Below are 27,534 nucleotides of genomic sequence, written 5' to 3' on the forward strand. Positions count from 1 at the left end.
ATGAACATTGACTTCTCAAACTTTGCTAATGCCCCACCACCCCCTCATACCCCATCCGTTATTTATTTATATACACACATTCTTTTCCTCTCTCCCTCTGTCCCTCTCACTATACCCCTTTGCCCATCCTCTGGGTTTCCCCCCTCCCCCTCCTGTCTTCTCCTATCATTTTGGATCTCCCCCTCCCCCTCCCACTTTCAAATCTCTTACTAGCTCTTCTTTCAGTTAGTCCTGACGAAGGATCTTGGCCCAAAACGTCGACTGTACCTCTTCCTAGAGATGCTGCCTGGCCTGCTGCATTCACCAGCAACTTTGATGTGTGTAGTACAATCCAGTGAGCTCAGTCCTGTGCAGTGAAGTTTCTGTAAGCCATGCAGCATCAGTCTCACTGCATTTTACCCAGTAGAGGTATACAGAGTTAAAATAGCCATTATAAGAAAACTGAAGGAAATGAGAGTTTAAACATACAAAATTAGCTAAGTAGACCTTGCTCACAGGCTGGGCAAGCAGCTGGTTGTGACTTGGACCTTTTCATTAATACCACCAAGATTAAGTACACTGCTCAGGCTTTTATGACCTCACCCAATAGATGAACTCCACATGGACAATAATTAAGACAACTCCTGTACAAAATACTATTACAAATCGGAAGAAACATTGCTACAATTTTATAGCCCTACACCAATTTCATTATAGTCTGAGAATTATAAGGCACAAAAAGAGGCACTTTGGCAACAATAGTCCATGCCTAAGGTGCCAGCCTGAGCTAGTCCCACATCCCTCTAAATGTTTCCTATCTACTACACCTGTCCAAATGCCCTTTATTAAATGTTGTATTTGTTTCCACCTCTGCCACTTTCTCTGGCAACTCATTCCATTTTCCCACTGCTCTTCCACTGGGAAAAATATACCCCTCACGATCTTATAACTCTCAGTAAGGCTGCCTCAGTCTCCTTTGCTCCAGCAATAACAGTTCCTATTGCAGGGACTTGAAGGCTTGGGTTAAAAGGAGAGACCCATTTCTTCTCGCCTTATAACTCAAGCCTTCAAGTCCCAGCAACATACTTGGGGGCCATTTCTGCATCCTCTTTAGAAAAACCACATCCTCCCTATAGAATGGCATCCAGAAATGCACACAAAATTCCAAGTGTGATCTGGAAAATAAAACAGTACAGAACAGGGCCAGGTCCTTCTGGCTATAGTGCTGTGCCAAAGTAATCAAGCTAAGACACCTAATTATTAAATTAATCTCTTCTGCCTACACGGCCCATATCACTCACTTCTCTGCACATTCATGTGCCTATTTAAGTCTTTTAAATACCTCCATCATAACTGCCTCTACCATCAGCCCTGACAGTGCATTCCAGGTACCCACCCCTATGTAAAGAAAACTTACCCCAACACATCTCCTCTCACCTTAAATGTATGTGCTGTAGGTTTAGACATTTCAATATAGGTACCAAAAAAAATGATACCAGCTGTCAACTCCATCCATGCTTCTCATAATTTTATAAACTTCTTTCCAGAGAAAACAACCCAAGTTTGTCCAACCTCTCCTTGGAGCACATGCCCTCTAATCCAGTCAGCATCTTTATAAACCTCTTCTGCATCCTTTCCAAACCCTCTGCATCTTTCCAATATGAAATAAATAAAATTCTAGAAATGCAGCTCAATCAGTTTCATAAAGATGAGCATGATATATGCCCTCTTAACCACCCCACAGCTTGTGAGGCCACTTTCAGGGAGCAATGAACTTGGGTCCCTCTGTTAACTGTGTACTGTCCCTTTACATTTGGTCCCTCAAAGTGCAACACCTCTATCTGTCATTTCTCTACCCATATCTACAACTGATCTATATCCTGCATATCTGTTGGCAATCTTTCTATCCACACACCACCAGTTTATGTACCATCAATGTTTTCATCCATTTACAAATATCTCAAACAGCAGAGGTCCATCATGTACCCAACAGAACACGAGTTATAGGAGCAGGTGTAGGCCATCCGACCCATCAAGCCTGCCCTGCTATTCAATAAGATCATGGCTGATCTGTCCGTGAACTCAGCTCCATCTACCTGCCTTTTTCCCCATAACCCTTAATTCCCTTACTATGTAAAAACCTATCTAACTGTATCTTAAATATATGTAGTGAAGAAGCCTCAACTGCTTCCCTGGGCAGAGAATTCCACAGATTCACCACTCTCTGGGAAAAACAGCTTCTCCTCATCTCCGTCCTAAGTCTTCCCCGCTGAATCTTGAGGCAATGTCCCCTAGTTCTAGTCCCACTACCAATGGAAACAACTTTCCTACTTCTATCTTATCTATCCCTTTCAAAATTTTGTATGTTTCTATAAGATTCCCTCTCATTCTTCTGAACTCCAGAGAGTATAGTCCCAGGTGACTCAATCTCTCCTCATAGGTTAACTCCTTCATCCCTGGTATCAACCTGGTGAACCTCCTCTGCACTGCCTCCAAAACCAGTATATCCTTCCTCAAGTATGGAGACCAGAACTGCACACTGTACTCCAGGTGCAGCCTCACCAGTACCCTGTATAGTTGCAGCATGACCTCCCTGCTCTTGAATTCAATCCCTTTAGCAATAAAGGCCAGCATTCCGTTTGCCTTCTTAATAACCTGTTGTACCTGCAAGCCAACTTTCTGCGATTCATGCACAAGCACTCCCAAGTCCCTCTGCACAACAGCATGCTGCAATCTTTCACCATTTAAATAATAATCTGCTCTTCTACTATTCTTTCCAAAGTGCATGATCTCGCACTACTAGTCACAGACCTTCAGTCAGAGTACGACCCACTGACTTCTATCCTCTTTCTTCTCTGGGCAAGCCAATTCTGAATCCAACTGGCCAAGCCTTTGTGGACACCATGCATCTTAATCTTCTGGGTGAGCCTACCACAAAGGACCTTATCAACAGTTCATCAAGGTCTTGTCCTCCTGTACGAAGGCAAGCACGGCATGCACCATCTCTACCGCCGTATCCATTGCGTTAACACTTTCAGGGAACAATGTATTTATACCCCTAGGTATATGGAGCAACTGTAACGAAAACCAATTTCCCCGGGATTAATAAAGTATGACTATGACTATGAGGTGTCTCAGTTCTACAACATTCTCTACAGATGTACCATGGAAAGCATTCTAACTGGCTGCATCACTGTCTGGTATTGGGGGAGCTAATGCACAGGATCAAAATAAGCTGTAGAGAGTTGTAAACTTAGCTCTATCACTAGCTTCCATAGTACCCAGGATATCTTAAGGAGCAATGCCTCAAAAAGGCGGCATCCATCATTAAGGACCTCCATCACCCAGGACATGCCCTCTTCTCAATGTTACCATCAGGAACGAGGTACAGGAGCTTGAAGGCACACACTCAACAATTCAGGAACAGCTTCTTTCCCTCTGCCATCCGATTTCTGAATGGACATCAAACACCTATGAACACTACCTCACAATTTTTTTTTAATTTTTCATCATCATTTAATTATATATATATATATATATATATATTTATATATATCCACTGTAATTCATTTTTTTCTCTATTATTATGTATTGCATTGTACTGCTGCAGTTAAGTCAGCAAATTTCACAACATATGCTGGTGATATTAAACCTGATTCTGATTCACAAACACAAGAAAATCTGCAGATACTGAAAATCCAAAGCAACACACACAAAATGCTAGCAACACACATCAAAGTTGCTGGTGAACGCAGCAGGCCAAACAGCATCTCTAGGAAGAGGTACAGTCGACGTTTCGGGCCGAGACCCTTCGTCAGGACTAACTGAAGGAAGAGTTAGTAAGAGATTTGAAAGTGGGAGGGGGAGATCCAAAATGATAGGAGAAGACAGGAGGGGGAGGGATGGAGCCAAGAGCTGGACAGGTGATTGGCAAAGAGGATATGAGAGGATCATGGGACAGGAGGTCCGGGGAGAAAGACCGGGGGGGGGGGGGGGGACCCAGCGGATGGGCAAGGGGTATAGTTAGAAGGACAGAGGGAGAAAAAGGAGAGAGAGAGAAAGAATGTGTGTATATAAATAAATAACGGATGGGGTACGAGGGGGAGGTGGGGCATTAGCGGAAGTTAGAGAAGTCAATGTTCATGCCATCAGGTTGGAGGCTACCCAGATGGAATATAAGGTGTTGTTCCTCCAACCTGAGTGTGGCTTCACCTTTACAGTAGAGGAGGCCGTGGATAGACATATCAGAATGGGAATGGGATGTAGAATTAAAACGTGTGGCCATTGGGAGATCCTGCTTTCTCCGGCGGACAGAGCGTAGGTGTTCAGCAAAGTGGTCTCCCAGTCTGCGTCGGGTCTCGCCAATATATAGAAGGCCACATCGGGAGCACCGGACGCAGTATATCACCCCAGCCGACTCACAGGTGAAGTGTTGCCTCACCTGGAAGGACTGTCTGGGGCCTTGAATGGTGGTAAGGGAGGAGTGTAAGGGCATGTGTAGCACTTGTTCCGCTTACAAGGATAAGTGCCAGAAGGGAGATCAGTGGGGAGGGATGGGAGGGACGAATGGACAAGGGAGTCGCGTAGGGAGCGATCCCTGCGGAAAGCAGAGAGAGGGGGAAGGGAAAGATGCGCTTAGTGGTGGGATCCCGTTGGAGGTGGCAGAAGTTACGGAGAATAATATGTTGGACCCGGAGGCTGGTGGGGTGGTAGGTGAGGACCAGGGGAACCCTATTCCTAGTGTTTGCGTTTTAAAACACACAAAATGCTGGTGGAGTTCAGCAAGCCAGCCTGCATCTATGGAAAAGACTAAATAGTCGATGTCTCGGTCTGAAACATCAACTATTTACTGACTCTGATTCTCCAGGGTTCTAACATTTACTGTACAGCTCTTGCCCTGTTTTAACATCCCAAAATGTAACACTTTGCACTTGCTTAAATTCCATCTCCCATTCCTATCACAATTTCCCAGTCAAGATGGCATTTGCCTTTGAGGACAACTTCAAATAGTAGTAAACCTAGAGCTTTTGCTGACCATATCCTGGCAATTGATAGAGGTCATGGGTTTGATAAGTATTATGTGTCAGTACAGCGAGTTTCTGTAGTGTATCCTATAGATAGCATCAACTGCTACCACAGCAGAATGAGTGAATGGTTGTAAATGGCATGCCTACCAAGTGGGCTGCTATATCCTGGATGGTATTGAGCTTCTTCAGTGTTGAAGCCTCACTCATCTGGGCAGTGGAACGAACACACACACACACACACACACACACACACACACACACAGCGTTGAAGGAACTCAGCACGTCAGGCAGCATCTATGGAAAAGAGTACACTTGACATTTCAGGCCAAGACCCTTCATCAGGACTGCCCTGATGACATTTTGTGTGTATTGCTTGAATTTCCAGCATCTGCAGATTTTCTCTTGTTTCAGCATTCCATTACACTACTGACTTGACAGACATTAGCAAGTTAGAAGGTGAGACACGTGCTACCAGATTCCTAGACTCTGACCTGCTCAAAGTCACGCTATGTACATGGCTCCTCTTTTCAGTTACTGGTCAATGTTAATCTCTGGGATATTGATAGCGGGGGTTCAGAGATGGCAATGCCTCTGAATGTCGGGAGGTGATATTTGGATTTTCTCTTGTCGGATATCATTGCTTGACAAAGTCATACAATACAGAAACAGGATCACAGGCCCATTGTACACATGCTGACCCAGCTAGACCCATTTGCCAGTTTTCAGCCCATATCCTTCTAATCCTTTACTATCTATCCATGTGCCTGTTATTTCTTCAAGTCAAATTACTGGGTACATCTGCATATACTCTACTTCCGCTATTACTATGGCTTCAAGTTTATGTCTATTTGCTTACAATCACAATTTAGAAAGAATGATAAGCTCACACCTTCAACAATATTTTTTTTTTAAGGTGCATCATATTCTTTCCAGTCCCATTCCACTTTAGGGGCAAACTGCACCCTGGAACAATTTCTATATCAATAATCAAATAATACAGTACCTGTTGACTATGCCATTGACAGGTCTGGAGTGGCAGCAGGTCTTTGTTGGTTCGGTTGGCGTGGAAGATGTCACATTTTCTACAGGATGAACAGCAGCAATAACCTGAAAAGCAAACACATTAATCCATATCTGCAGCACCAGTTACAAGTACACAGCACCTTTCAATAAGGTTATTCAGAAATTCATGTTACAATGATCAACTTGTATACAAATTTTATTCTCCAGAAGTGTGGATTGTTGCTTTTGCACAAATGCCTTTATTCTTTTTCTATTTCTCATTCTGTTTGTAATTTTTACATTTCTTGACCACAATGTCTTATAAACAAAATAAAGAACCAAGGTGATATGTTTTGTTTCAATCAAAATGCTGACAAATTTCATTTTACATTCAAAGGCATGTCCAAGTTTGTTAACAGCATAGTTCCTGTTCAAGATTTCCACATCAGAATCTACTGACAAGCAGGAATTCTGGCGATGTACCTAATTTCAAATGAAGTAAAGCTATCCCTGGCTGCTGGTGTTAGGATCCACTCTGTGATCACTGCCTTAAGTAAACCACAAAAAGAGCTTCAAATGGTTTGTAAAAGATTTCTTATTTCCATCTTTATAATATAGGAACAGAAGAAGCACTCCAGTCCCTCTGGCTTCTTTTATTTTAATTATAGCACAGAGCATCTGTGTCTCAATCCAATCAGCACATAAACTCACAAGGCCTGCCTAACAGTGCCACCTGTGCCCCATACTGATAAGACTTTTTCAGGGTTTATTCCTGACACCCCTTACACTGGTATTCAGAACTCAAGCAGTCCTGATAATTATTCTTATGACCATGCTAAGGTCAAATAAAGAACCCTATTCATTAACACAAACACAAGAAAATCTGCAGATGCTGGAAATTCAAGCAACACGCACAAAATGCTGGTGGAACGCAGGCGACCAGGCAGCATCTATAGAAAGGGTACAGTTGACGTTTCGGGCCGAGACCCTTTGTCAGGACTAACTGAAAGAAGAGACAGTAAGAGATTTGAAAGTGGCGGGAGGGGGGAGGGAGAGAGATCCGAAATGATAGGAGAAGACAGGAGAGGGAGGGAAGAAGCTAAGAGCTGGAAAGTTGATTGGCAAAAGGGATACAGAGTTGGAGAAGGGGGAGGATCATGGGACAGGAGGCCTACGGAGAAAGAAAGGTGGAGGGTAAGATTCCAGAGTGTTACACAATATTTCAATGTTTGGGATCGTTTACAGGAAACAGCTTAAAGCATGTGCCAATGCTGAAAAATAACCAGATGCAATACAATGGGACGTGCGCTTGTTTTACAAATAGGTCTCCTGTACCCAGAGAGTAAAATGATATCCACCAAGCAGCACTCTGTTCATTAGTTAATCCAGACAACAGAAGACATGCTGTAAATAAATAAAAAGAGATGCTGGAAATTTGAATATGTCATTGACCTAAAGCAATAACCACATCTTCTTCCAGAGTCCCAGATGACTTGATTACTTCCAGCACTATTTGTATCATGAAGACCAGGTTTGGTTTCAAGGAGCCTAGGAGCACTGTATTCCAAAGAGTTATGAGTCAACAGCACAGCTCAAACTTTATTTGCTTGGCTACTGACATAAGCCCACATTTTTCAACCACATCAGACCAGTACCACTTTTCAAGAGCGTTAATAAAAATAAGAGTTCTTGCATTCTTTCTGGTAAATAGTTCAGCGCCTGGAGTGTCTAGCAATTCTCTGATCCTGCCAGTTTATGGGACCGATTAGATTGAGCAACCAGAGTACTATGCTGCAGATGAGTGTTCAAAGAGGGGTATACTGCATCATTTTTATTTTCCCCTAGCTGTTTAACTACGTCAGCTTTTTGCTCAAGTAGAGGATCTTGGGACTGCTCAAAAAATGCCCATTAAAAAGACAATGAGCAGCAGACAGTTTTTTTTAAAAATTAACTTTTATTTTACTTTGATGATATGATATTCTTCAAAGCAACAGGTCAAAGGCATTTCTATAGCAAGGAGAAGTAAATGGTTTGACCCAAGGAGGACAAGGAAGGCTATGTCGGCAAACTAAAGTTAAACACGAGAAAATCTGCAGATACTGGGAATCTAAGCAACATGTACAAAATGCTGGAGAAACTTAGGAACCTGACGAACGGTCTTGGCCTAAGTCGTCGACTGTTTACTCTTTTCCATAGATGCAGCCAGGCCTACTGAGTTCCTCCAGCATTTTGTGTGTGAAACTAAGGTTAAAAGCTGGTTCTTCAAGAAAATAAACATTTCTGTCAGCAGAAATAAAATGTCTGCTGACAAACGTAATTCTGCTGTGGGCTGAAATGGTCCTGTAACTGAATGCTGGAAATCACAAACCTAGCTACTTCCATATAAAATCAATCAATTATTTCCAGGTTGGTTCTCCATTTCTACAAATGCTGTACTATTCATTTTACACATTTCAAACTTAGTTCAAAAGGCAGATTTTGCATTGCTGAATATTAAAGCTCATCAACTTGCCCACTTTGTAATACTGTTCCACTGAACAAAATTCACAGCTTTCCCTCACTTTGAGCTATAACAGAGGTAGGCAACCTTAAAGTACAAATGATTTTCTAGCATGCGTTATTAATTAATTTGAGGCAAAACATAACTTAGATATATTTAAGTGGATAATTCCCATATTTCAAGTTTTTTATGGCATTTATCTGGCCCACCGTCCACTCATTAATACGCGATCCGGCCCACAGAGGCAAAAAGGTTGCCGACCCCTGAGCTATAAAGTGTAACCAGTTTCTACTCCACTGTTACCAGATTCATGCACAGACCTCTCGTATGCTGAAAGATGAACTCTCGACTGTCCAACCTACCTCGTCCTGGTCTTTGCACTTTATTGACTTACCAGTACTACACTTCCTTTGTAACTGAAACATTATATTCTGCATTGTGTGTTCCTTTTTGCCACCTTAATGTACTTAGATATGGAATGGCACAAAAACTTTTCACTGTATCTCAGTACCTGTGACAATAATAAACCAATGCTACTCCAACTGAGGCAGGATATCAGATGACAAGATGTACTCAACCCTACGCAGTTAAGTAATACAACTTAAAATGAAAGAACAATTGATTTTAAGATACAAAATCAGGGTCACTTTCCCCTGTGTAGGCCAAAAGACATGGGCTCACAAAGTGGCTATTCACACTCCAGGAAAAAGGCAAAAAAATTACATTTACAAAAGCAATTTGCAAATTTTATTTCACCTGTCCTAAAAAACACCATAGACACAAGGAAATTCTTCTGTGTTACTGTACGGTAGGAAACACAACATTTAATGTGTGCCCAGCAAGCTTTTACTAACAGCAACCAAAGCTAAAAGCTGAACAAATATTGGCCAAGATATCAGAAATTTTCTTCAAAATTATAGCATAACATACTTTACATCTCCTCCCTATTAAGACAATTAAATCAAAAGCCAACCACACTGTTTTGAAACAGAAGCTGAAACTTGAAGTTGCACTATACATGGTGCAGATCACTACATGCCATTACAGCCTTCGCGTCATTGGCAGAAGGACTAGAAGATATGTTGACTTTTATTGGAGGAAGGACTTGGTGGCAGAGAGGACGGCCATTTGGTTTGTGCCTGCATTAACCTACCAGAGATACATTGGTCCCATTGATTTAGGCCTTCCCAAACCAAGACAGTCCAAGTTTTGTAAGCCTCAGACTGACAACCCACCCCAGGTGAATAGGTTGCAATGAACTTTTATTCTGTCAAAGAGAATGATGCTTTTGAGTTTTTCAAAGTCTCTGCCATGCATGGACAAATTAAAACCTGTGCTTCAGTAAATGCTTACTTTTCACAAAGAATTAAAATCAAACATACAAGTAATTAAAAAGAAGAAATGAAATAAAATTTACAAAAGTTAAGCAACTTCATTGTCCAAATTTTTGTGCTACTGCCTCAAGGTTCCAGATGTCTGGATTCATTCTATAACTTAGGTGCTGGCTGTATGGATTTGCACTTTTTCCCACTGTTATGTGGGTTTTCTGTGTGCGCTCTGGTACCTTCCACGACCAAACATGCACTGGTAGGTTAATTGGCTCATATAAATTGTCCCCTTGTTTAAGAGAGTAGCAAGAGAATCGATGCGTGAGCATCTAAGAGAATAAATTACCCCACAAAAGGAGATGACAGGTAATAGGACTAATGAAATTACACTGCCAGGGTAGGCATAGATGAAATGAGCTGACTCACCACCTATGATATCATAAAAAAATTCATTATTTGGTCCAAAAGGACTGTTTCTGTACTGTGTTACTCCATAACCCTCAGTCTCTTGGTCAGGTATCCTCATTCAGATAAAAGAAAATCTGATCTTAAGCCAAGTCTGGGCAGCCTAGCACCTAGAAGCAGATTCCTCACCACAGTGCTGAGGAACCACAGTAAAACAGGTGCCCTTTTTTGGAGTTCAAGGGTGAATGGTATGAAAAGTCCAGAACATATAGACCTGTGAGTAGTTAAGTGTGAGCGGAATCAAACCCATTTATGTTTTGAGAGTAAAAATGAATCCTGTGCATCACTTGTGTTCCTTACCCTCTCAAATTCAACTGTACATATTAGATATCCAAAACACTTAAGTTGCATTTCATGAACAGGTTCGGGGCTATTTTCACACTAAACACTACTCTACCAGGAGTGCTGTTGAAAAGTCCAAAGCATCCATTTGCCTACACCTGTTTCTTTAACTTTTTCTGATCACCTAAACCCATCTATGCTCATGGTCCTATCCCTTTCCTCAAACAGACATCTCCCCTGCAAATATGCCCCTCATTCCAACTTGTTCTAATTAGTGCACATACCTCTTCCAATTGAGTTTAGGGGTATGATCAAAATTAAATAAAAAGATTCTTCAGGACAGAAGGGGTCAAACCAAGAGATAACATGAGCCAAAGAGCCAGGTCATGCATACATTATTTGGAATAAGGCTCTCTGTTTCAGTCTCTTCATCAGTCGCCTAGATGCTTAGAGAGGGCAAATGTTATAGCAAAAATTAGTGGGAAGGTAGAGGATTGGGAAGTTTTAAAAAAAACCAACAGAAGGCAACTAAAAAGGCCATAAAAGAGAAAAAGTGAAATATAAAGGTAATATGAAGGACCAACGTATAAAACAGGATACAAAAAGTTTTTTTCAGATATATAAGGAGCAAAAGAGAGATGAACGTGGTTATCGAACCACTGGAAAATGATGCTGGAGAGGTAATAATGCTGGACAAAGAAATGGCAGAGAAACTTAATAAGTGTTTTGCATCCGTTTTCACTGTGGAAGACACTAGCAAATGCCAGAAATGCAAGAGTTGTCAGGGGCAGAAGTGAGCGTCATCGCTATTACTAAGGAAAAGGTATTTGGGAAGCTGAAAAATCTGAAGATAGATGAGTCACCTGGACCAGATGGACAACAGTTCAGGGTTCTGAAAGACGTAGCTGAAGAGATGGTGGAGGCATGGTCTTTCAAGAATCACAGAAAAATTGCAAATGTCACTCCACTCTATAATAAGGCTGGGAGGCAGGAGGAGGAAACTATAGGCCAGTTAGCCTGACTTCAGTGGTTGGAAAAATATTGGAGTCTATTATTTAGGATAAGGTTTCAGGGTAATGAGGCACAGGATAATATAGGCCAAAATCAGTATGGTTTTCTAAAGGGAAAATCTTAACCTGACAAATCTGTTCAATTTTTTGAGGAAATAACAGGCAGGGTAAACAAAGGAGAATCAATGGATGTTATTCATTTGGATTTTCATTAGGCCTTTGACAAGGTGCTGCACATAAGGCTGCTTAACAAAATAAAAGCCCGTGGTATTACTGGAAAGGTACGATAACGGATAGAAGATTGGCTGACTAGCAGGAGGCAAAGAGTGGGAATAAAGGGAGCCTTTTCTGCTTGGCTACCAGTGACTAGTGATGTGCTGCAGGGGCTGATGTTGCCGCCACTTCTTTTCATGATATACGTCATTGATTTGAATGAAGGAATTGATGGTTTTTTGGCCAAGTTTACAAACAACACAAAGATAGGTGGAGGGACAAGTAGTGTTGAGGAAGCAGGAAGTCTGCAGAAGGACTCAGACAGATTAGAGTAATTGGCAAAAAAGTGCCAGATGGAATATAATGCAGGTAAGTGCGTGGTCATGCACTTTGGCAGAAAGAATAAAGATGTGGACTGTTTTCTAAATTGGGAGAAAATTCAAAAATCAGAGGTGCATTGGGATTTGGGAGTCCTCATGCAGGATTCCCTAAAGGTCAACTTGCAGGTTGAGTCGGTAGTGACGAAGGCAAATGCAATGTGAGCATTCATTTCGAGAGGACTAGAGTACAGAAGCTGAGGCTTTACAAGGCATTGGTCAGATCGCACTTGAGAGTATGATGAGCAGCTTTGGGCCCCTTCTCTAAGAATGTACTAGCACTGGAAAGAGTCCAGAGGAAGTTCATGAGAATGATCCCAGTAATTAAAGTGTTAACGCATAAGGGGCGTCTGATGGCTATGGGTCTGTTCTCACTGGAGTTGAGAAGAATTGGGGGGGGGGGAGGGGGAATCTCATTGAAACCTATCCAATATTGAAAGGTCCAGATAGAGTGGACATGGAGAGCAAGTTTTCTATAGTGGGGAAGTCTAGGACCAGAGGGTAAAGCGTCAAAGAATTGTGGGACATTCATTAGAACAGAGATGACAAAAGAAAATTCTTTAGCCAGAGGAATTGCCACAGATGGCTGTGCAGATCAAGTCATTGTGTATATTTAAATCAGAGGTTGATAGACTCTTGATTGATCATGCCGGGGAGAAAGCAGGAGAATGAAGTTGAGAGGAATATTAAATCAGCCATGACAGAATGGTGGAGCAGACTCGATAGTCTGAATGGCTTACTTTTGCTCCTAGGTCTTATGGTCTTAGCTTGAAGGATAATCAAGCTAAGAAAAGGTAGTGTGTTCTGCTTTCAGGATGTTTTGGTTTCGGCTAAAAGGGACAGTGATGTTCAACTTAGGAATATTGTGTCAGCCAATCAGGGTGGCGGAATCAGGAGAAAGTTCGAGAGAGCGGGACAGAGAGAGATTTATTACAGTGTTCAACAGCTTAAAAATTAATTAAAAGTGCATTGGAGTATTTATTGAAAAGACATCCAATAAACTGGAAAATCTGCCAGTCCAACATCACTATAGTCCTGAGCATGCCAGGTTAAGAGTTTCACTGCAGCAAATACTAATACACAGGTACAAAGGGGATTTCTACTTCTTACCAATGTTTTTATGCAGTTTTAATTCCAAAGGCTGCTAGCTCAATATTTCTTGGGAATTGTCCAGAAACAGAACACTCCTGAGAGGATTGTTGAGAGAACCAGACCAAGATCAAAATCACATGTTTGAATCCTACCTGTTTACCGGCATTTCTGGGCAATGAAGAATGTTCACAGACTGACATCTCAACATTGCCTCCAGCACCATGTGCTTTCCGTTCAGTTAGAGATGGACATTCTTCTCTATCTGGGGAGCAATCTTCCAAGGGGGGAACATCTCCAAGCACAACTGAACCCTGTGAGGAATAATTCAATTAATTGGTATTTGCTCAAGACAACATATACAATGGCATGCAAAAGTTTGGGCACCCCTGGTCAAACTTTCTGCTATTGTGAATAGTTAAGTGAGTAGAAGCTGAACTGATCTCCAAAAGTCATAAAGTTAAAGATGAAACATTCTTTTCAACATTTTAAGCAAGATTAGTGTATTAATTTTGTTTTGTACAATTTTAGAGTGAAAAAAAGGTAAGGAACACCATGCAAAAGTTTGGGCACCCCATGAGATTTGAGCTCTCAGATAACTTTTACCAAGGTCTCAAGCCTTAGTTAGCTTGTTAGGGCTATGGCTTGTTCACAGTCATCATCAGGAAAGGCCAGGTGATGCAAATTTCAAAGCTTTATAAATACCCTGACTCCTCAAACCTTGTCCCAACAATCAGCAGCCATGGGCTCCTCTAAGCAGCTGCCTAGCACTCTGAAAATTAAAATAAATGATGCCCACAAAGCAGGAGAAGGCTATAAGAAGATAGCAAAGCATTTTTAGGTAGCCATTTCCTCAGTTCATAATGTAATTAAGAAATGGCAGTTAACAGGAACGGTACAGGTCAAGTTGTGGTCTGGAAGACCAAGAAAACTTTCCGAGAGAACTGCTCGTAGGATTGCTAGAAAGGCAAATCAAAACCCCCATATACACTACACACTGCACCCATAAAGCCAACAGCATTGTGAAGGACCCCACGCACCCCTCATACAAACTCTTCTCCCTCCTGCCATCTGGCAAAAGGTACCGAAGCATTCCGGCTCTCACGACCAGACTGTGTAACAGTTTCTTCCCCCAAGCCATCAGACTCCTTTATACCCAGAGACTAGATTAACATCTACATCATTTATTATATTGTAATTTGTCCTCTACAGTGGCCCATTGTCTTGTTTATTATTTATTGTACTGCCCTGCACTGTTTTGTGCACTTTATGTAGTCCTGTGTAGGTCTGTAGTCGTGTACTTTTTGTGTTGTCTTATATAGTCTAGTGTAGCCTTGTGTTGTCTCACTTAGTCTAGTGTAGTTCTGTGTTGTTTCACGGAGCACCATGGTCCTGGAGGAATGCTGTTTCGTTTTTACTGTGTACTGTACCAGTAGTTTATGGTCAAAATCACAATAAAAAGCGACTTGACTTGACTTGACTGCAAAAGACCTTCAGTAAGATTTAGCAGACTCTGGAGTGGTGGTGCACTGTTCTACTGTGCAGCGACACCTGCACAAATATGACCTTCATGGAAGAGTCATCAGAAGAAAACTTTTCCTGCATCCTCACCACAAAATTCAGCATCAGAAGTTTGCAAAGGAACATCTAAACAAGCCTGATGCATTTTGGAAACAAGTCCTGTGGACTGATGAAGTTAAAGTAGAACTTTTTGGCCACAATGAGCAAAGGTGTTTGGAGAAAAAAGGGTGCAGAATTTCATGAAAAGAACACCTCTCCAACTGTTAAGCACGGGGGTGGATCGATCATGCTTTGGGCTTGTGTTGCAGCCAGTGGCACGGGGAACATGTCACTGGCACAGGGAAGAATGGATTCAATTAAATACCAGCAAATTCTGGAAGCAAACAACACACCGTCTGTAAAAAAAAAGCTGAAGATGAAAAGAGGATGGCTTCTACAACAGGATAATGATCCTAAACACACCTCAAAATCCACAATTGACTACCTCAAGAGGCGCAAGCTGAAGGTTTTGCCATGGCCTTCACAAGTCCTGACCTAAACATCATCGAAAATCTGTGGATAGACCTCAAGAGAGTAGTGCATGCAAGACAGCCCAAGAATCTCACAGAACTAGAAGCTTTTTGCAAGGAAGATTGGGCGAAAATCCCCCAAACAAGAATTGAAAGATTTTTAGCTGGCTACAGAAAGTGTTTACAAGCTGTGATACTTGCCAAAGGGGGTGTTACTAAGTACCGACCATGCAGGGTGCCCAAACTTTTGCTTCGGGCCCTTTTCCTTTTTTGTTATTTTGAAACTGTAAAAGATGGAAATAAAAAAGTAATCTTGCTTAAAATATTAAAGAAATGTGTCATCCTTAACCTTATGCCTTTTGGAAATCAGGTCATCTTTTACTCACTTAGCTATTCACAGTAACAGAAATTTTGATCAGGGGTGCCCAAACTTTTGCATGCCACTGTAAGTGAAGCACAATTACCAAATTTTAAAACATTCTATTTAAACTTCACAGAACTTTGCATGCACCTTAATCTCAAAAATCTGCACAAAATATTTAGTAAAAATAATTAAAAGGAAATTTTGAACAAAGACTAATACATTTAGTTATGCATCAAGGGACAGTAGACCATTCAGACCTATGCTTGTTCAGCAAGGTTTTCACTGGTTGGTGAACTGAGCTCATGCACACACTATCAACTATTAAGTAGTCAGGCAGCAACTACAATTTGAAGAATACATTTTTAAGATTCCAAAACCCATCAGATATAACAGTGCTTTCTTACCTCATAACTCCAAAGCCTGGGTAAATTTTAGACATGCACTTCTGAGATTTACCATAACACAAATTTGGAAACCCATTCTAATTTCTTCTCTGAACAAAGTGAATCACTGGAATTCTGTGCCCCAGTAGGTGGAGGAGACCAGATCAATACATATATTAAAAGACGGAAATGGATAAATACTTTAAAGAACTGAGTGTTATGGGAAACTGCCATAGAAGAGAAGTTAAGGCTAGCACAGATCAACTGAATTATCATACCGAATGGTGTGACAAGCCTGAAGGGCCAAATGGGTTAATCCTCCCTATTCTCCTGCAGTTATATGTTCACCAGTTAAATTGATAAGAGTTCAGTCAAATCATTATCATGCAGATTCCAGGGAATACAATACAAATGTGAATCTCCTGCAAATTAATCCTCAAAGATCAGTTATATGTGTATTGCATACCATCACCCCCACCACTAACCTTCAATTCCATATCTTTACCCACTGCTCCACACACATACGATGCCTAGGGTTTTGCATAAAAGAGGTGCAACTTCTAATCCCTTGGATTCCGGTCTTGCACATGTAATGCCCTGGTTAAGATTTTTACTGCTATGCTGTAGGTATTTTGTTTTAGCAGTTCCATAGAAGTAGTGTGTTCTGCTTTTAGGATGTTCTGGTTTCGGCTAAAGGGGACAAGGATACTCAACTTAAGAATGTTGCGTCAGCCAATCAGGATGGCGGAATTGGGAGAAAGCTCGAGAGCGAGGCAGAGAGAGATTTGTGACGGACAGGGTGCTTCGTGGGTTTTGTTTTTGGCAGGAGCTGCAAAGAGGACAGGAGAGAAGCTTGCTGAGAATGCTGTGGGAAGAAGCATCCCTGTTGTATGAAGTGTTTTGTGCAGATAAATGGCTCCAAGGAGGAAGGGCCAATACTCCCAAGAGAGAGCCCATTGGTTTGAGTGTGCTTTCACACAGACCATTGGTCCAGTGCACAAGTAAAAAGACAATGTCAAGATGAGCTCCAACTTTATGTGCATGTTTGGACTCTGTTAACTGAAATAGGCCCTTCTGTTTTTTTTTCTTTTGTTTTTCCTACTAAGTGTTCCATTAAGCTGAAGTTTGTAAATATACTGTCTTTAAAATTCTATGTGGTATACGATGTTATTTCATGTCAACCGACAATTGTGCAGGAGCAGTATTTTCACAGCATTTGCTCAAATCGAGGTTAAAACATCACAATATTCCTGTTTGGCTGAACCCCAAATCATATCGAGCCTAGATGTACAGTATATTACTTATGAAAGGTGGCCTTCTCACCGCTGAGTCCCATGGCTGTTAGCAGAGATGGCTAACGAGGCAAGTTTGCATATGGGCTCGGTGAGGAGGCTACATTTGCGGGAGTTATTGTCTGGCGATTCACTGCATGCTGTGTAATTGCTGCTAATTGATTAAGCAGTTTGTTTGTTTAAACCTGTGTTCAAACTAGCGTTGGAGAAAGTGACAAAGGTACTTTATTACGGACGCCACAGAGATTAAGGTTTGGTGTGATTCAGAGAGATTATCCACAAATAAAGCTTGTATTTTGAGTGGGGTGGATGTCTGATTTCCCAATGAACAGGTATTCAGAGTGCTAAATCCTATAAAGGTTTTGGGGAAGGTTATGCTGATTGAACGGCGTTTTGACCAATTGGCTGGTAAGGATGTCATGTTAGTCCAGACCAGCAGTGACATGACTGAAGTCGTGCTGCCTGATAGGTTGGGAGACCCTGGAGAGGCAGGGGCATGGACAGTCTGTATCTTTAGAGAAGGGGACATGTAGCTGAGGGTGAAGACTTTAAAGACAAGTTGTTCTCGTTTCTGCAAAGTGAGGGAAAAGAGTTGTCTGATGTGAAAGGTCTAATGGGTCCTTCAGTGGTTGATTTAAATTCTGAGCCGGTTTTGACCATTACATCACTGGTTGATAAATGCAGAAGTGTACCTGCGGAGAGCCAAAGTTATCATAGGCTGGGAGTGCTCTCTGAGGTCAAGCCCACACCCGATGGGGAAGAGGAATATGGGGCTTGGGCTGACCAGACATCTCAGATACTGGATGAATGGCAGTGCTCAGATAATATGATTAAAAACAGAGACTGGGAGAGGGCTTAAAGGGTCTGACGGCTGATGTAGTGAGGTTCCTCAAGCCAGAGAACCCATTAGTCACGTTAGTTAATTACTTGCAAGTTCTGGAAGATGCCTTTGGCACTGCTGAAACCGCAGCCAATCTGATGATGAAGAATAGGCACACATTCCAGGAGGAACAGGAGAAGCTGTCTGCCTACCTTTTCAGGCTGGAGAAACTGCTGCATTGTTTGTGTCACAAAAGGGGGCATTCAACTGTCTGAGAGAAATTATTTGAGAATGGAGCAAGTTGTGAAGGGCGTGCTGTCACATGATGGGATTGCTCTAAGCATTCAAATGTCCTGCAAGATGCACTTTCCTCCATCTTTTACCAAGTTATTTAGAGAAGTTAGAGGGGACAAAAACACGATTGAGAAGCATGACATTGCCAAAAGCCAAGTAGTGTCTTCAGTGGTAGCCTCTGTTGCTAAAGTGACCCCTGATGCCATGGAGATAGAGCTTTTGAGAAATGAGGTGAAAAGCCTTCAAGCTGATTCGACTGATGTCTGCTAATGTTTCAGCTAAATGTAATACGCCTGACCCATACAACGCAGCAGATTGTTGCTGAAAATGGTCTCTCGTCTAGACCAGTGACAGATATTTTCTGTTACAACTGTGAAGATGGACATTTCAAGCGAAACGGTGTGAGAGACAGGAAAATCTTCAAAAAGAGTGTCAGCGGTTAATCAAACAGAGAAGATGCAAAAATGCAGAGAACCCAGTAAAGGAACAGGCTGGCATTTCAGAGAGGATGCGTTCCAATCAGTGTATCAAGGGAAATACTAAAGTGCAGGTTTAGTAGGACCAAGCTCTAATGTATCCATACGAATTGAAGGTGTTTATGCTAGAGCCATACTTGACACAGGTTCTAAAGTTACTTTGCTTTATCAATCCTCTTACAACCGGCATTTGACGCATTTACCATTGATACCGCTCAGTGCCCTTCAGATTCATAGGTTTAGTACTGATGAGTACCCGTACAATGGTTTGAAACTGGAGTTTTCAGAAGCAGATGTTGTAGTAACTGAGACTATTGACACACCAGTGTGGGTCTGCCCAGTTCTGGTCTAAAAGGGCAGAGCTTCCATTCTTGTGAAAACAAATATTTCCATTGTGAGAAGGCTCGTGGGAGCCTGCAAGGAGAGAAATGGAGAGAACTTTTTGAAACCCTTGTCCAGTCACCCTGTATTCAGAGCTGCTTTTGAGAAGGTACAAGTTCCTCCTAAGCAGGATGATGAGCAGAAACAAGGAAATGTGTGGTACGCCCAGTCTAAACCTATCATGTTACATCCTGGAAGAGTAACTAGAATGACAGGAACCCCTAAATTTGCAGAAAAGCCCAACGCCTCAGCCATACAGGTGGATGCTCCTGATGATCACGAAGAAGAGTCACGCTTACCTGCAGGAGTGCCAATGATTATCAGAAACACCTCAGGAAGAGAGGTTACACTCAGAGGTGGGGTGCCAACTTACCCTCTTCTTTCCTGTGATTGTAGTGTCTAGTTTTCCGGAGGAAACCAAAGAGAAACAGTCTCCTGAATCAAGGATGTCAACATCGAGGTCATGCAACTTAGGTGACTCACCGATGCTCGGGGAATGGAAAAGATTAACTGAGATGTTAGAACGCAAAGATACTTTTTCTACTGACGAGTCTGATGTTGGTTGCTCCACAACTACTTGCCACACTATGAGAGTGACCGAGGACACTCCTTTCCAAAAGAGGCCTCGCCAGTTAGCACCAGCGGAGGTTGAAGATGTTCAGCAGCACCTGTTTAAACTGAAGCAAGTTATGTTCAGTCATGGAGCAGGGGGATCTGAACCGTTAGAAGATATGAGTGATATACAGAAGGAGGCACCCTATGGTAGACAGGAAGGGTCACAAGGAGTGATTGAAGCTGGAGAAGCTGAAGATGAGATAAGGAGGTCTCAGAGAGTTAGGAAACCTCTAGCTAGGGTGGCAGAGAATGCACCTGGGAAACAAGTGTTGTGTCCATTCCCATAGGGTGATATGCTACTTCCATTTACAAATGGATTGGGGTCCTGGACCACAAAATTCATTAATAATGGTTTAATAAGTTCCTAAGACATGGGGACATGACTACATTTGGTGGGGGGAGAATATAATGCCCTGGTTAAGATTTCTGGTGCTATGCTGTGAGGTATTTAATTTTAACAGTTCTGTAAAAGCAGTGTGTTCTGCTTTTAGGATGCTTTGGTTTCGGCTAAAAGATGAGGGGCTATGATGTTCAACTTAGGAATGTTGTGTCAGCCAATCAGGATGGTGGAATCGGGAGAAAGTTTGAGAGAGCGGGACAGAGAGAGATTTGTAATGGACAGTGTGGTTTCTGGTTTTTTTTATTGGCGGGAGCTGCACAGAGGACAGGGGGGAGGATGGCTGAGAATGCCGTGGGAAGGAGAGTCCCTGTTGCATGAAGTGCTTTGTGCAGATGAATGGCTCCAAGGAGGAAGTGTCAATACTCCTGAGAGAGAGCCCGTTGGTTCAAGATGGATTTTGACTGAAGTTCAGAATGCAGTGTGTGTTTTCAAGCAGACCATGGGTCCAGCGCACGAACAAAAGGACAACTTCAAGATGAGCTCCAACTTCATGTGCACATTTGGACTGGGTTAACTGTAATGGGCTCTTTTATTTTTTTTTCTTTTCCCTACTAACTGTTCCATAAAGCTGAAATTTGTATATAAACTGTCTTTAAAATCTTATGCTGTGTACAATCTGTTATTTTGTGCTGACCAACAATTGTGTATGAGCAGTACTTACACAGCATTAGCTCAAATCAAGGTTTCTTTAATCAGAACACCTTGATATTCCTGCTTGGCTAAACCCCAAATCATATCAACCCTAGGTGTATATTGTTTATACAAGGTGGCCGTCTCACTGCTGTTTCGTGTGGCAAAGCCGACTATCGAGCCAAGTTTGCATACGAGCCCAGTGAGGGGGTTGCAGACATATAAATGCCAATGTTTGCCCTTTTCATTTTTCTGTAGTATGTGTGATATTTTAATGGCCAATGCTTACAAAGCCTCCAAAAGTTGCTTTGTTAAACTTCTCATTGTTTAGAAATTACTGTCCTTTTTCAGTGGACCAAATAAACTGACCTCATTTATCTATGATGCATCCATTTGGCAAAGGTCAAATGACAAGGGAAGGACAATTATGTAACAGTTTTACGATGCCACCCACACTTAGAATACTGCCTATCTTTGTTGACATCAACATTCCTAGATGGGATAGAAAAATCACTTATCATGTAACTAGCTTAGAAATGTGGCCAACAGTTTTCAACCCAACACACATCCACTCAGGAAGTCCACTGTCAAGTACCTATTCAATATTTCAATTGCTTAAAGACGCCTGACCTATTTCTTAACTTCATTCATGATTTGTTTCCAATTCCTTGAGCTTCAACTTTAAGATCTGAAAAATATTAAGAGTTTATAAGCCTTTCATCTCCCTGCTGCTTCAGTTGACTCCACAATTAGGTTCATTGGGCATGGGTCACCTCTGAGAAATTGAAGGTGTTCAGATACTATCCTTAACTGTTGGCCAATAAATTCTAATAGATGTTGAGCAAACTGCCTGATAAATATCATTTCCTGTTCTTGCCTTTCTTAAATGGCAGAGGGAGACACACTTTTCCTAATTCCGAAATCAACAGGACTTTAGAAAATGACAGAAAGAAAATCTAAAATTTGCCACTATTTACTTGTAAACTGTAAGATTAAAGACTATCTGATCCAGGATACTTGATTTGTTTTGTTGGCATTTACTCAATCATGGCTGTCATTTCACATATGGCTTACAGTAAATTCTAGTTAACTATGCCATACAAGTATTCTTATATTAGCTGCAATTCTATTCTCCTCTAAGGTAAATGATGATGCAAAATAATCATGTCCACTGTTCCTCATTTTCTGTCAAAAAATGGACCAAGAAAATCTCATCAGTGGAATAAATAAAACGCTTTAAGAGTGTCAATGGAAAACTTCAAATAAGAACGTTCACAAATTTCAAAACTTCTAAATCAATCACGTGGCTTCATATCAGCCACCTTTGACTGCTTAATGCGATTGGTGAATTGAAATTTTTGTGTAATATTATGCATCAACCTCGAGATCGTGAAGTGATTTGTAAATACCTATAAGTACTACCTTATTGGTAGACCCAACATCTATTTTCTTAGAAATACTTTATGTACCTGTTAATGCAGTCCAGCAGTGCTCCACATCTTCCAAGGTCATCCCATTGACAAGCACCAAGTTAAATTTGACACAAGGAACTATCTCATTGAACAGTAGAATATGATTTCACTCTGATTTTATTTAATGCAGGATAGCATTTACTAGAAGATAACTTAAAAAAATACTAGTTGGGAAAAGGGGAGAAAATAATTGAACAAACAAGAAACCTACATTGAGATAATACATTTCTCTACTTCTAGTTAACTGGGCCATTGGTTAATCAGGACAGCCGCTTATTTGGGATAACTCTTAAGGAACATGAACTAATCAAGATAATAGCTGGGATACTCTTTGTTTATTTGGGACACTATGCCACTTAAATGGAACAGGAGACTGTGCTGAACAATTTTTAATTTGCGTCAGTCGCATGCACTTGTATGACCATTAGAAACTACACAGTTTGAACAGTTTTTAAATAACATCAGTTGTGTGTGTTTGTGTTCAAAAAACTGACTTTTGTCACTAATATTTGGCAAGAAATAAGCAGTAAGACAATTCAAAACCGTTTTGCTCACTGCAGTTTCAAGCTTTTAGGCTTGAAGTGAAAAATTAAATTATTTCACCACTTCAACTTAGGAACTTCACAGAATTTGAAGGTATTGACAATCATCTTGAATGTTTCAATGAAAATGAAGATTGGAGGATGTAATCATCAAAAACATTTTATGAAGACTGACCATTATCTGCACTAGGTACATGTGCTGATTTTATTCATTTACAGTCAATCAAAAAGAATGCAAAACCGTACAGGTACACTGGATGAATACCTCCATCGATAACAATTAGGAACTAATACAGTTTTATAGGACTATAGTAACAATGATAGTTTTCCCATTTTAATTCTAAATCCCATTCTGACATGTTGGTCCATGGCCTCCTGTTCTGCCATAAGGCCACTCCCAGGTTGCAGAAGCAACACCTCACATTCCATCTGGGTAGTCTCCAGCCTGGCGGCATGAATATCAATTCTCTAACTTCCTGTAATTTCTCCCATCTACCCCTTCTTTCATTCCATTCCGACTCCCCTCTTACCCCATCTCTTCAGCTCACCCGCCCATGACCTCCCTCTAGTGTCCTTCCTCCTTCTCTTCCTCCCATGGTCCATTCTCCTCTCCTATTAGATTCCTTCTTGTACAGCCCTTTGGCTCTTCCACCTATCGCCTCCTCGTTTCTCACTTCACCCTCCCTCCCCCCCACCAACCTACTTCTCCCCCGCCTCCACCCATCACTTGCCAGATGTACTCCTTCTCTTTTTCATTTTGGCTTCCCCCAACTTTTTTATTTTGGCTTTTCCGTCTTAGTTTCCAGTTCCGATGAAGGGTCTCAGCCCGAAACATCAACTGCTTATTCCTCTCCATAGATGCTGTTTGACCTGCTGAGTTCCTCCAGCAATTTGAGTTAGTTGTTTTAAGTCAAAGCATTGTGGTTTCAAATACCATTATTATGGAGAACACTCACTATTGACCTTATATACTATAGTGCTACAAAGTTAGTGAACCCTGTAGAATTTTATATTTCTGCATAACTATAACTTAAAATGTGATCAGATCTTCACGCAAGTCCTAAAACTAGACAAAGAGAAGCCAATTAAATAAACAACACAATATTTATTTATTAAGATAAATGATCCAATATTACGTGGAAAAGGCATGTGAATGTCCAGGGTAATGCCTTCTACAAAAGGTATTTGGAGTCAGGTGTTCCAATCAATGAGATGTGTTTGGAAGTGTGAGTTGGAGAGGTGCCCTGCCCTATTAAAAAGGCACACAAAGTCAGGTTACTGAAAGAGCCTGGTCTTCTCAAGAATGATTTGTTTATGTTCACCATGCCTCAATCAAAACAACTTTCAGAGGACCTTAGAAGAAGAATTGTAAAGATGCATGAAGCTGGAAAAGGCTACAAAAGCGTTTCTAAAGACCTGAGTGTTCATCAGTCCACAGTAAGAGAAATTGTCTGCAAATGGAGGAAACTCAGTACTGTTGCTACTCTCCCTAGGAGTGGGCATCCTGCGAAGATCACACCAAGACCACAACATGCCATGCTAAAGGAGGTGAAAAAGAACCCAAGGGCAACAGCAGAAAACCTTCAGAAATCTCTAGAACTTGCTAAAGTCTCTGTTCATGTGTCCACTATAAGAAAAACACTGAGCAAGATGGTTTTCATGGAAGGACACCATGGGGGGAAACCATTGGTCTCCAAAACACAACATTGCTACACATCCCAAGTTTGCAAAAGACCACCTGGATGTTCTACAATGCTTCTGGGACAATGCTCTGAGGACAGATGAGGCAAAAGTTTTTAGCAGAAATGCACCATTGCTATGCTTGGAGGAAGAAGGGCACTGCACACCAACACCAAAACCTCATTCCAACTGTGAGGCATGGTGAAAGGAGCATTGTGGTTTGAGGCTGCTTTGCCGCCTCAGGGCCTGGACGGCTTGCAATCATTGAGGGAACAATGAATTCAAAATTGTATCAAGACATTTTAAGGGGAATGTCAGGGTAGCAGTCTGTTACTTGAAGCTGAATAGAAGTTAGATAATGCAACAAGACAATGATCCGAAAGGCAAGAGTAAATCAACACCAGAATGGTTTAAAGAGAAGAAAATTCACATTTTGGAATGGCCAAGTTAAAGTCCTGACCTTAATCCTATAGAAAAATGTTGTGGAAGGACCTGAAGCAAGCAGTTCATGCAAGGAAGCCCACCAACATCCCAGAGTTGAAGCAGTTTTGTAAGGAGGAATGGCCTAAAATTCCTCCAAGCTAATGTGCAGGACTGATCAACAGTTACCGGAAACATTTGGTTGAAGTTGTTGCTGTACAAGGAGGTCACACTAGTTACTGAAAGCAAAGGTCCACATAATTTTTCCAACAAATACATGTAATATTGGATCATTGTTCTCAATAAATAAAAGTATAATGTTGTTATTATTTATTTAATTGCCTTAAACTTATTTATTTATTTAACTGCCCGACGCCAGCTCCCTAGGCCTGAGTCAACGTAGTAGTAGTAGTAGTAATTTAATTGGTTTTAGATTTAGAACCTGTGTGAAGATCTGATCACATCTTAGGTCATATTTATACAGAAACAGAGAAAATTCTACAGGGTTCACAAACTTTCTAACACCACTGTATATACCTCCATTTTCTATATGTCCATCAGTCCATGACTCAGCCTCCTCTGATCCAAGCTGGAAGGCTCCCTGGTAGGGAACAACTTTGTCAATATGCTCCGAAATCATGTCCTTCCTATGTGGTGACGTATCCAGCCGTGGCCTAACTGATATTTTGTCAAGTTGTACCATAATCTCTCTTGAAGAAAATATCCTGTAGGTCACCTTCACCACCTTGTCTATCTGTACAGGCAACTTCAGAATTTGTACACCAAGGTCCCCATGTTCCTGTCTGTCTTAATGCTCGTCCTTCATTCCTCAGAGACTGATCGAGATTGAACTTAATCCACCGATTCTCAGTCTTTCTGACCACCTCACCATTATAGCCCCACAGATTAACACAATCCAACGTTTTGAGTTGCCTGGAAAATGTATGTACCTTGTAAATGCCAACAAATATTTAGGGTCCCAATGATCTCTATCATACAACACTGGTCACAGGCTTCCAATCACAAAAATAATCAACCCTTCATCATCCACTGCCCCACTATCCAGCTTCCTTTAAATCAGTTTTGCCAACTTACCCTGGATTCCTCTATTTTCATAATCACAAAATTGGAGTCTATAAGCAGTCTTCAGTTCACCATATCTTATTCCTCATTTTAAACCAATGGTCTTTGGCATTTTGGGGTAAAGTTTACCATTTACCCTAATCTGCCTCTCAACTTAGAACACTCTTTAAACGTACCTTCTTCAACGATACTGACAGCATCCTCTTATGCAGTCAAGGGGTGTGAAGCTCTTCTTTAGTAAGTCAACTGGGTCTCATGCACCTAAGTTAATACTCTTTTGAGAGACCGTCAGTCCTATATATTTACAATATACTTGGATACATCCTGGTATACACTGTTATATTTGCCATCCCCCCACTGATTCCCCTTTCAGTGTATTGCGTGGTTCTTGTTAACACTTTCAGTTTCATTTTAGTCTCTATATATCTAGTTTTCTAGAGTTCTAGATTTGGATGTCCATTTTCTTCACTGGAAAATCTCTAATCTACGTTTGTACAACCCAACTACCTCGACTATAAAGACTTCTCATTGCTGAAATATCACTTTTGTGCCCTTTTCTATTACCTATTACTAAATACAAACTAATAAGGACTTTACAAATATTCTATCACTAAGACATGTACTACATTAACCCTGAGCATCAAATCCAGTGTCTTTCTTACAGAGTGAAGAGGTTTTACATAGCATAAAAATTCTCAATATTCAGATTTTATACATACTTTAGAAAACAATGCAATAAGAAAGAATGGGATCCGAAAGGCTCCACATAAACATATTGGCTCCCACCATGTCCTGACTGCTGCACTGACCTTATTGGCACGGATCTGCCTGTAAATGTCTGTTTGTTGGCGGATGCGATACTCTAAATCTGACACATGAGCTTGCAGCCAGTTCCAGCGGCTCACAATAGCAGCCCGTTCCACTGCCCACCGCCATTCTGCGCATTGCCGCCTGCAAGTGAAAAACAAATGGTCATGTCCAACACAATATTAGAAACCAGGCAACAAGAACAGCAAGTTTTGTACAGACTTGTAATAGAATAAAGTACCCCAAGGTCAGTAACTAGGGTGTTATTTTAAAACTGATACTGAGCCACCTAACGAGATAGTAGGTCAGGTGCCCAAGGGTTGGTAAAAGAGATGTGCTTCAAGGAGTGTCTCAAATAAATTACAGGGATCTCTGCAAAGAGTTTCAACATTTAGAGCCATAACAATTAAAAACAAAGCCCCTAATCATGAAGTTAAATTGAAAGGGACTTAACTAAGAGCTTCCAGTACGAGATTAACAGTTAAATTAGTTATTTGGAGGTGTGAATTAGATTGCAAAGAATGAAAGTAAGAGGGTTTTGAATAAACAAATTTAAATTGATGTGTCACTTAT

At 41.3% G+C, this 27,534-nt stretch overlaps 1 protein-coding gene across 5 annotated transcripts in view; it reads right to left on the reverse strand.

Moving 5' to 3' along the window:
* The window catches only part of LOC134340088 (KAT8 regulatory NSL complex subunit 1-like), a 201,897-nt gene that overhangs the window by 75,081 nt on the left and 99,282 nt on the right, over nucleotides 1-27,534 (reverse strand). For all 5 annotated transcript variants that reach the window (XM_063036917.1, XM_063036916.1, XM_063036919.1 and 2 more), the window contains 3 exons: nucleotides 26,964-27,105; nucleotides 13,428-13,586; nucleotides 6,010-6,113 (listed from right to left, as the gene is read on the reverse strand). In XM_063036917.1, the coding sequence (XP_062892987.1) occupies nucleotides 6,010-6,113; nucleotides 13,428-13,586; nucleotides 26,964-27,105 (405 nt within the window). The remainder of the gene's footprint in view (nucleotides 1-6,009; nucleotides 6,114-13,427; nucleotides 13,587-26,963; nucleotides 27,106-27,534) is intronic.

Source organism: Mobula hypostoma, chromosome X1 (assembly GCF_963921235.1).
Source record: "Mobula hypostoma chromosome X1, sMobHyp1.1, whole genome shotgun sequence".
Classification (NCBI taxonomy): domain Eukaryota; kingdom Metazoa; phylum Chordata; class Chondrichthyes; order Myliobatiformes; family Myliobatidae; genus Mobula; species Mobula hypostoma.